Below are 11,357 nucleotides of genomic sequence, written 5' to 3' on the forward strand. Positions count from 1 at the left end.
GGATGACTCTTTGAAGGGCACAGTTCCTAGCGTTTATTGCTATCTTCCGATAGAGGCGGCCTCAGCCCTCCTGAGGAACGAGAGTGTTCGGGTTCCTGTAGTGGTCAATGGACAATTCTTCCTGGATGAGTCCAGACGCATGCTCAGTCTCGAGCCTCGGGACCCAAAAAGTGCCTGGAACATACATGTACTGCAGCACATAGTAGGACCTGCTTATGCTAAAATTGTGTTGCACTTCGTTCTTACATTGACTGAAGATGGAAGTGCGTTTCAACTGAATGAATTTTTGCAAAAATTTCCTAATTGTAGAGATGATACTTCAACACTTAGTTATACAGAAAGCATGACCTCATTTGTAACTACTGGTTTCCTAGACGAAATGAACAAAAACACTTGGGTTCCTTGTGTTAATTTTGATGGAAAACTCCAAGAATTTCAATCAATAAATTATGTTAAAAATTTTACAAATGTTGCAGCAGAATATCAAAAATGTTCGTTATACCAGATAACGAAAAACTTGGGTTTGAAACTAACGCAAATTCCTCCAAGCTACACACATGCTTGGAGCTGCTATGGCACATCAATATTAAAACTGAAACCCGATGACTTAATTCATTTGCTCCGGCAGATTCCGAATAATTGCAGTAAAATTGAAGAATCAGTGTTTGAGAGCGTGAACAACCTTGTCATATTCCTAAGCTGGAGCTCAAAAACACTGCGTGAATTAGAATCTGCTGATGATCTACCCATTTTTTTGACAGCGGACAAAATTTTGCGTAAAAACTTAGATGTTCAATTGTACAGTAGCGCACTGAGCGTCGCGCAAATCTTCCCGCAACTCAAAGAACGAATTGTGCATCATGAAATTGATGGCCAACTGAAAAACCTCAAACTCACTGTTGAGATGAGTTTGAATGATTTTCTTACTCATTTGAAATCTCATTACAACGAATATTGCAGCGGAGGTGTGATTGAGGTTAATCAAGCTGATTTATTTCATACATCGAGATGGATAGAACTTGTGTGGAAATTTCTCGACACGTGCGTTGAGCCACATGAAATACAAAACGATAGTACATTTAGCGAATTGTCACTTTTGCAATGCAATGACAAACATCAAACCTTTTTTCTGCGGCCCATTTCTAGGGGCAAAATTGATACTTTTGTGACGTTTCCTTCCCTGCATATTGGTTCAGTTGAAGTACTTGCTGAAAAATACAGCGGAATTTTCGAGCTCGTTTCCACTTCGAAGCAGAGCTACATCCAACTAATTGCATCAGCTGTTCTCTCTAAAATTTTGACAGTGAAACAACAAATCATGATACTTCATATCATTAAAGATGAATTTGACTTCAAGGATTCTGAATCACTACAGTTGTATGACCACTTCAGAAACTCATTCGAGAATAATACTCGGTGCATTGATCAAGAATCTTTCATCGAGCTCAGACAACTTCCAATTTTTGCCCTAATTTTTGGTGAAATTGACCGTTTGCTTGGTCCCCAGGTGTACTCAATTCCACGAGAGGTTCCTAAAAACGGACTGTTATTGTCAAGGTCAGTGGGTTATAAGTATGTTCACCAAGAAAACAAACCTCTCCATATAGAATTCCAGAAAAAGCTCGGAATAGTTCGATTGACCACAACCCAGATGTACGTGGAAATGTTAATTCCTATCATGTTTGAAAAGTTCGAATTTAGAGATTTGGAAGTCCATTTGGAATTTCTCTCCAGCATTCACAGCAATCTGCCCTTCGAAGAGCGTCGAGTACTAATAAGTTCCTTACAGGATTGCCATTTCATCAATCACAAAGACGACATCAAACAGAAACCCGAAAGCTTTTTTGATCCCAATAGTGATTTATTCCGTGATTTCAAAAGATCCGAGCTCTTGCCGATCAAGTTTTTGAGATTCAGACCATTATTATTAAAATGTGGGGTGAAAAAATTAACGAAAAATTATTTTTGGCAATTCGTCTCGCTCTATAGCGCCCAAACAGACTGTGAAAACAGCTTCACAGTATTTTGTCATTTCTTAGAAGCTTTCAAAGCTCTCAAGTTAACCTCAGACGATTTCGATGCTATTGGACGTCTGGCCATTTTTGAAACGGAGAAACACGGATACTGCACATTAAGCCAAGTATTCATCCACTGCCACAAGGTTTTGGTTGAGTTCATTGAACCAGTTTTGACTTCAAAAACGAGTGATATCCTGCTGCAAAATATAAATTTTCAGTGGTTGTGGAACTCTGGATGTCAAAAGAAACCAACAGCAGATGTTGTTTTGAAAAACTTGGAAAAGTTAATTCAAGTAAAAGCTCCACAGGACCAAAAAATATTGACATGCTTCGGCTTCATTGCTAAAGAAGCTTCAAGCGGCAGTCAAATGGACAGAAACATTCTTGAAAGACTGTCTTGCATTCCATGTGTTAGGAGTGCCAATGGCAGACTCCTCCCTCCTCGTCAAATCTGTAAATCTTTTGCATGTATTCTGCACAAATCTGTTGGCAATGAAGTGAGTACTGTTCAAAATCATTGTGAGTTAGAAGCTTACGTAAATGAACCATCGAATGAGTTCTTAGCAATATGGGACCATCTTAGCATTCTGGGTGCCTCGAAGTTTATAACACTTCAGCAAATTGTCTTCGCAATCGATCAATTTCACGGGGAAATAATGACCGAGATAGTTTGGACTGGAAACCCCAACTCCAAACAACGCTTCCGTCGACTTAACCAACACTTGAAATCATTTATTTCGACTGAAGTCAATGAACTGTCAAGTTTGAGCATCGAATGTCCGATCTACCTAATGACAAAAGACGAAAAACTAGTTGACATACGTGACGCTATCGCTATAGACGATCAAAAGTTGTATGACGAACTGAGACGGAATTCGACTTCAACGGGAACCGTCAGTGGCATTGACAGCGACTGTTCGGGATACTTGCTAGATGCCCAAACCATCCACGATGATTTTTCTGATTACATTTACTATTTGAAATTTTTGCCTAAAGCCCTACGGCCTCAGTTTTTCTCCGATATTTGCCGAGTTGAACTCGACGAAACTACATTGAGCGAAGCAAATTCTGCAGCCGACGAGTTCAAATTGGAGCGAATCATGATTAAGCTCAGAAATGACTCTTTCATTGAGAAGTTAGCTCACGTTTTGCAACATAAAGACAAAATGGTGGATGAAGACGGCTTTCATCGTTACCCAAAACGCTTAAGAATCGAGCCTTTTTCAACAAAGTGCTTAGAATACTTAAAACAAACCAAATTGTACCCTGTAAAAAAGCTGTTCTCTCGATACACAATCAACAAGAGGGGTGGCAAAATAAGCGATTTGTTTGTAAGGGATTTTCAATGCCGAGAAAACCCTAATCTGGAGATATTTTTCCAATTTTGGGACAACGTGAACACTGATTCTTATGAAAATGAACAAAAAAAGAACAACCTCCTCCAGAAAATAACACGAACCTTGTTTAATTGTCATAAGCTCAATTTGTCCAGCAATTTAGACACGTCGGTTATTAATTTTCTGACTGAATTTTTGTTCTTCAGTCAAAGTGAAGCAGAAGAAGATGCTTTGATGCAGAAGAATCGAATACCACCATTAGTTCAAAACTCAAGCGACAAACAAGATGCTTTCATCGGAAACTTCATTCCCATTGCTTATCTTGCGCTTATAAATTACGACATAGACAGTAAAATAGCAACTGGTGATTTCGTAGCCGTTAAAGTAAGTACTAATGATGACGGCGAGCCAATCTTCAAATACGGAAAGCTCATTAGTGAAATCAACTCCAGTGAAAACTCGTCGTTGTCCGAACCCAGTGAGCAATTGTTTAAAATACAACTTGGCAGCTGTTTGTTTAAGGACGTGGAAAGAAAAGAGCTATTTAGTTTTCACGAAAAACTTGTCACTGAATCAAATCAACCCGAGAACCCGTCTACCGAGGGTTGCTCTTTGGAGGAGCAATTAAAACGCGATGTAGAAAATATCAAACAGAGTGTGTGGACTGCTGTCAAAAGCCAAAAACCAGGTGATCACCTGGAATCCAACATGAGTGAACTAGAACTTCGATATGTGCAAACCATTTTGAATAAGTATCCTAACGCTGACCAGCAACAAACACTAATGAGGGTACTTCAAGATGCCATAAAAACACAAACCGAAGTGAAAAGAAACGAAATCATGACTGGAAATGTCGACACATACAGAGCAATTGAGACAGAAAGTTCGGAGCCTGCAAGTATTGTACAAAACTTTGTTAAGCGTCACTATGAGCGAATGGAGCAGCATATAGCTGCCTACAAGATCCAGTTAGAAGTGAGAAATGTGAACGAACCAAGACAAGCTCCGATTACAAGAGGAAGAGTGCAGTTCCGTAGTGAATCGTTCCAGCAGCCACACCCAGTTCTAGCCAAGCTCTGGCTCCAGCAAGCTCGTAATCATTTCAAATTTCTGGGCGAAAACGTGGAAGAAAGGAATACTTCGATTCGAGAAAGAAACAGAAATTGGATTGTCGACATTTCCTTGAAGGTAAGTCACAAATAGATTTTGTTCCGACCACCCCTTAAGAGTGTAAATAGGTTTTAGTACGAGGATCAATTTCAAAAAAAGCCTTAAAACAAAAGCCCCAAAAAGAGACCCCATAAAAGCATCATAGCTATCTTGTCGCAAAATAAACTAAGCTAAACGAAATACACTAAGCTTCTCCATAGTCTGGGCGTATTTTTGCATCTACCCGATGAGCATTAGAATTTTTGTTGCGACCATTTGAAAAATGGGGAGGAACTTTGTATTCGGGTGTGTTTTAGTTTTTTTGTTAATTATCGGAATGGGTCAAGTGATATATTATATTCAAGTCCTTTCAGTCGTGATTTGATCAACTTTAAAAAAAATTTCAAATTTTTTTTACAGTGCCGAGAAAAACCGGATTGAAAATTTTGATTTTTGGGCTAATTTCGAAATAAAATGGTGTGAGCGTGTAGGCTTACAATAGCTCATTTAAGCTTACTTAAAGCCGTGAAAACCTGGTTGTACTCAAACGAAAGTAGTTTTTGAAGTTTTTTAGCGCAATTTTCTAAACAAAGGTTAAAATTTCAAAAATTTCAGTAAGTTTTTTTTACAATTTTTTTTTCGTTTTTCTAGTCAATTTTCTTCAAAAACTGTTTTTCGAATGGCCTTTTTACTATGACAGTCAAATAAGTTCTTTTTATTTGTTCAGATATTTTTATCACACCATGCTGAAAAAATAACAACATTAATCTAAAAAAAATGTTTTTTTTTTTATTTCTAAGACTGTGGTCGAAACATTCTGAGCTACTTGCACAGTAGCTGGCTATCCTTGTTACAGACATAGGATGTTTGGGAACGCTGTAGTTACAATGCCGTTGAATAATCGGTATTACAGTATACAGCCATCTGTTGGCGAATGAAAAGGTGTTGACTGCTACTCTGACTCTTCTTTTTTTACCTAATTACATGCTGTTTTTAAGGAAAAGAACGTTTTAAAAAAAAATTTTTTTTTTCGGGAAGCAAATAGTTTTTCATGCTACTAAATGTTTTTGAATGATTACTGTGACTCAGAGGCGGGAGCAATTTTGTGCAGTTTTATATATCGATTAGTTTGATTTTCAAGCTGACTTAAAACCCTATAGAGACTCTTTTTTTGCCGAAAATATCTGGCGCTCGCGACTTTATATTGGCAATTTTAGACCGGCGCAACTAAAACTTGGTAATTCAAACCCGGCGCGATTGAAAAAAAAAACAAACACAATCTGCGCGATTTAAAAAACCATCGAAACCTGTGCAACATAAGGAAATGGCGCGACTGAAAACTGCCATTTCCGGAGATAAACACCGCAACCGGCGCGACTTAAGAACTCACCGAGACCGGCACGACTTAAGAAAATGAAGCGATCGGCACGATTAAAAATTGCAAATATCGGACTGGCACAACATAACAAACCGCCGTGACCTGTGCGACTGAGTAAAAATTTTTAAAAAAATCCTGAGTCGCGCCGCTCATGTCCTTTCTCAGATCGTGACATTAAGGTCTTTTCTTAAGTCGCACCGCTAAATTCCTTCTTAAGGTCGCGCCGTCAGTCTTTACAAAAGTCGCGTCGTCAGCCTTACTTAAGTCGTGCTACTAAAATTTTTATTCAAGTCGCGCTGCTAAAATATTTTCTTAAGTCACTCCTGTTAAATGTTTGCTCAAGAGGACGACTGTGTTGCATGTTTAATCTCATTGATTTGCTTGGTTCTTTTTCAGAACGCATATGTTATCATAGTTACTACCGACCCTGCAGGTCAAACGTCTAGACTTGGTCGCAGCCAAGTTCGATAAATTGATCTCTACTATATAGTTCAACTTTCAACATTCTCCTTTCCTATGTCAATCTGACCTAAATCAAATCAACTTAGTTTTCTGTATACCAAGTAGTTAAGGGTATAGTTTGAACATCTTCTACATTTCAAGACTAATCACATCTTTTTCCTTGTAGCCAATCGGGCATACGTGCTCATCGCTTTCAACGCATTGTCATTGGTAAAGTCGATTTACATCAGTTTTCCGGATTCGATCACGCACATCAAGTCCCTACCGATCATTGATTTGGTCAGACAGTCTGCTATCATCATCGTCGTCGGGATATAATAATAATTTCGTCCTTCGCTTTTCACCATCGATCTCACCACTGCAATATCTTGTCTAGGCAATTTCACATGTCAGTTAACGCCGTAAATAAATCGAAATTATCTCGTAGTCCCAGGTCGTAAAAAATAGTTCCCCAGTATACGCACTCCTCTTTCGTCAGCCTTGTCGCATATGTCTCTGCACCAAAATTATCTGTGTGTCCGTCGCACCCTTCTCGATTGCCAGTGAATCACCTACACTTGATCACTGTTTTTTGGCCCAACGACTCCCATTTGGCCCATTGTCGATTCCTTCTTTTGTAGGTCGCGTCCCCGCAAAAATCTAAAGGTAACTTGCTATAAAAATTCTTAATTTGTTCTCGTGTATTGGTCGTCTCTTGTACTATCGTACGACACTTTTGAGCGTTCTTATGACATCTCATATTGATCTCGTGTTCAGTAGGCTCAAGACATTGTTCATTCGGTCAGCAAGATCTGGTCTGATTAGTGTTGTCATTCATTGTGAATTTCCGATCAGTGATCTAGACAATCACAAAATAATTAGACACAGTCATTTCGTTATCTGCTGCTGACGTATTACCGAAATCCTGGTTAAGCATTGTGTCGTTGATAAATAAACTCAGTTCAAAATGATCTCTATAAGTGTTTACTACATTCTCACGGATATCAAGACAAAAAAAGGATGAGAAAAAGACAAAATGGAAGCCAACTGAGACGAGTACGAGAAAGAAAACCGATGAATGTTACGGTCGGCCAACCAAGAACTGCGAGGTTCCAACACGCCAAAAAGATGCGCGGTAGATAGAGAGAGAGAGAGAGAGAGAGTGTGTGTGTGTGTGTGTGTGTGTGTGTGTGTGTGTGTGTGTGTGTCCAGTACATTCTCCCAACTCGTTTTGTCCCGAGAAAAAACATTGTTGGGTTGGCTCAGGCATTCACGATCCGATTCATGTATAGCCGATAAGTTAGGGTCTGATACCCTTCACAAGCACATTTAGCATCATCTGCCTTGACTCGAGCTTGAGCAATGAAATCTGCCATCTCCAACTGCGTAGAAGCTGTTATCGCAATCTCATCTATTCTGTCTTCTTCTGCTTTCTCTGCGTGACCCCCTCGGTCTCACTGTTCTGCCTTTGTTCTAGGCTATTCTCGAAGCTGCAGCTGTTCCCCATGTCTAGTGTGCTGAGCCATTATATTTCTCTTCTTGCTGTCTCTTCCAGCATTTCTTCCATGCTGGTTTCCTGCGTCTGGGCTGCGCCACACACACTCTATCTCTGTATCGTGACTCCGTTCTCCGCTACCGCGCATGTTGGAACATCGCAGTTCTTGGTTGGCCGACCGTAACATTCATCGGTTTTCTTTCTGGTCCTCGTCTCAGTTGACTTCCGTTTTGTCTTTTTCTTATCTCTTTTTCGTCTTAATAACCGTCCTCCCATCCATTTCCTCTTTAGCCTGATATTTAATCTATCTCATCGTCTTCTCCTTATTCTTTAAAACGGTCTTTGATCACATTCCCATTCATCATGTTTTTATCTTCTCGTTGGATCTCTCGGATCGCTTCCATTGTTCCGCTCGAACAAATTACTTGTTTTTCCATTTTTCCTCCTCTTGTGCCGTCATTGTTTATATGGGTTAAGGGGCAGTCGGAACATTCAGGGCTTTGCGCTGATATACGAGCAGTCTTCTTTTTCCAATAAGGTTCTCTGATGTTTCGGTTATTCCAGAAGAATGCGGAAATTTCGACCCAGATGAAGAGCCAAATTTAATGATTTTGATATGGCTTAAAAGGCTCTGAATATTTTTTGCGGTAATTTTATGCAAAAGTCATCAGGCAAAAAAAGCCTTTTAAGCAAAATTATTGAGAGCCTTTTAAGCATATCCTATGCATTAAACTTGGCTCTTCATCTGGGTCATACTTTCTTCCTTCTTCTTGAATATCAAATTATAAGAGAAATTTAAAAAAAACAAGACTGCTCGTACAAAATGGCAAGGGCCTGAAAGTTCCGAGTGCTCCTTGAACCATATCGAATAGGTTTTTGGGAAAAAGAGTTATTGAAAAACTATAAATTTTGAACAATATCAAAGATCAAGTGTATATATTTTTTATTTAAATGTATAAATATGCATAGATATGTTTACGAGATAACCAAAAGTCATCTGATTTCAATGAAAAGTGTACATTGATCGGTTGCAGATATACTCCACAGTAATAAAAAACAGTTAGCCCAGGGCCTTGAAGTTCCCGCGCAGAATCTTTTTCCAGTCCCCTCGGTCTGATATGCCTCGATTTGGCACGCACTATATACCAAGTTTAAGGGGGAGCGCGCGCCGAAAAATTTTTTTTTGTCAAATTTTTCAAAACAAGAGCCTAAAAATGTTTTTTTTTTGTTTTTGGCCTGTTTTTATTTCAAAATTTGCCTGCGAGCGATAAGAAAATCAATTTGGTCGATTTATATAACCCGAGTCGAAATTTTTCACCTAAATTGAAGCAAGATTTGAGCGGTTTGAGCGTTTTTTTTAGACAATTATGCTCAAAATCTTGCTTCAAAATGAGCGGTTTGAGCCTTTTTTTGAACGGTTTATCTAAAAAAACCGCTCAAAAATCGCGCAAGGTTTGAACGGTTTTGAGCGGTTTACCTAAAAAAAACCGCGCAAGATTTAATAATAAAAAGTCGACCACCGAGGGATTTGAACCCGCAATCTTCTGATTCGAAGTCAGACGACTTATCCGTTAGTCTATGCGTACTTGCTGGAAGCTTAATATTCGCTGTATTTGTTCTACTGAATATGTTCAATGTTTTAGACACATGCACAACAAATATACTGTCAGGATTTTTATTGTCAGTCTCTACAAAATAACAAAAATAATCGATTATAAGATCGCAGATTAACCCCCCCCCCCCCACCTCTTACTTGTTCGCTGTATTTGTTCTACTGAATATGTTCAATGTTTTAGACACATGCACAACAAATATACTGTCAGGATTTTTATTGTCAGTCTCTACAAAATAACAAAAATACTCGATTGTAAGATCGCACACCAACCCCCCCCCCCCCCCACCTCTTACTAGGGTACGTTGGGGGGGGGGGGGGGGGGGGTGGGGTTGTTGACGTGAAGAGCTGGTCAAAAATGCTGTTTTTGGGCACTTTTTGGAAAATTACTACATATTGGTCGCCCCTGGATGAACGTGTTCGTTCGAGTTTTGCAGAGAAGAGAAACGTTGAGTCTGGGACCTCGACCCGGGAAGACCGCTCAAAAACCGCTCAAATCTTGCTTGAAAAACCGTTCAAAAATCACCGCAAGAAATGAGCGGTTTTTGAGCGGTTTTTCAAGCAAGATTTGAGCGGTTCGAGCGGTTTTTCCAAAAAAACCGCCCAAACCGCTCAAATCTTGCTGGAAAACCGCTCAAATCTTGAGCGGTTTTTGAGCGGGATCTCGACCCGGGAAACAAAAGGTCGACAAAATTTAAAAACAAATTATGAAAATCCCCCTCGAGAAAATCTTAAGTCCGCCCCTGGTCCCTTTGGCAAAATTTGTAGGTCACCAATTAAAACGCAAGGATAGTAAATTTCGATTCTTTATTTTCTCTTTGTAGGTTATCGAGAACTCTTTGGTGGTTTTGATCTTCATGAAGGACGGAAATGCAAACATATCATATAAGCGCAGGTCAGACCAAAAAGTAGCTGAGCGCGCTCTGTTTTTAATTGAAATCTTGATTAATGTGAGCTCCAAGTCAATTGAAACACTGGAAGTAGTTAACAAAATGTTGGAGAAGTTGAACCAACTCAGCTATCTGCACCAACCACATCCAGACCATATGACAACTTCAGGGTCCCTCATCACACCAGAAGACACAAAAGATACTATCGAATGTGCCGAAAAGATGTACCAGCTGGCTCGAGAGGCAGTTCCCAACGTGTAAAATAAGCAGACGTTCTGGATAAGGGGAAAAAATTTTGCCGCATTGCAAAATCCATTGAAACGAAAACTAATCAAATTTAATATTAGAACGATTACGTAGTGTATGAACTAATGAATTATATACGGACTAAAGCTACATCTCTAACAATCCCCTCTCCCTCTATTAAAGGTAACGTTGCTATTTTCAAATTTCGCTGTTTTCTATTTTCTTGTCAGTTTATCTTTTTAAAGGATTGATATTTCTAGGAGTTGAAATAAATGGGTTTTTTAGAGGGAGAGTGTAAAAATGCGACTGTAATCCAGAGCCAATTGCTTTTTTATATACTTCACTGACTCATCTATAGTACTAAAACAGAAAAACCAGCAAAAAAAGTAACAAACGAATGAACTTGAGGCTCCTAAAAATTCGACGAAAAATGTATCGACAAATGTACCATTGAGTTCCTGGAAAATATAACTTAAGTTTAGTTTTAGCTAATTGTTTATTATGGATTTTCATTCAGATTGTTCGACATTTATATTTAATTATTTATAATCCCAAATTTACTTGCTTAAAAAATTTCTAATCGATTCTAATCGTGACAATTTTCCAAAGATTAAATTTTTTTGTAATCTATTATAAATGACTATAGTTTCTACAGAAAAACTTTGAATCGATTAGAATCAATTATGATTGCAACACTTTCAAAAACAGCAAACCTGAAAAAATCAACGATAATAGATTATAAGTATCAAAAACTTTAAAGTTGACTTAAGTTTTTTCTAGTCTATCATTTG

At 38.7% G+C, this 11,357-nt stretch overlaps 1 protein-coding gene across 1 annotated transcript; it reads left to right on the top strand.

Moving 5' to 3' along the window:
• Window positions 1–247: 247 nt before the first annotated feature.
• Window positions 248–11,157, top strand: LOC134839607 (uncharacterized). The gene is made up of 2 exons (XM_063855213.1): window positions 248–4,543; window positions 10,255–11,157. Exons 1-2 carry the CDS (start codon window positions 344–346, stop codon window positions 10,579–10,581), a joined length of 4,527 nt encoding a protein of 1,508 aa, XP_063711283.1. The 5' UTR covers window positions 248–343; the 3' UTR covers window positions 10,582–11,157.
• Window positions 11,158–11,357: the final 200 nt, after the last annotated feature.

This window comes from Symsagittifera roscoffensis, chromosome 2 (genome assembly GCF_963678635.1).
Source record: "Symsagittifera roscoffensis chromosome 2, txSymRosc1.1, whole genome shotgun sequence".
NCBI classification, from domain to species: Eukaryota; Metazoa; Xenacoelomorpha; order Acoela; family Convolutidae; genus Symsagittifera; species Symsagittifera roscoffensis.

Coding starts and splice junctions, on each gene's coding strand:
- LOC134839607 (XM_063855213.1), top strand. CDS start 344: ATGACCTCATTTGTAACTACTGGTTTCCTAGACGAAATGAACAAAAAC. Junction 4,544..10,254: donor TTGTCGACATTTCCTTGAAG/GTAAGTCACAAA, acceptor TTCTCTTTGTAG/GTTATCGAGAACTCTTTGGT.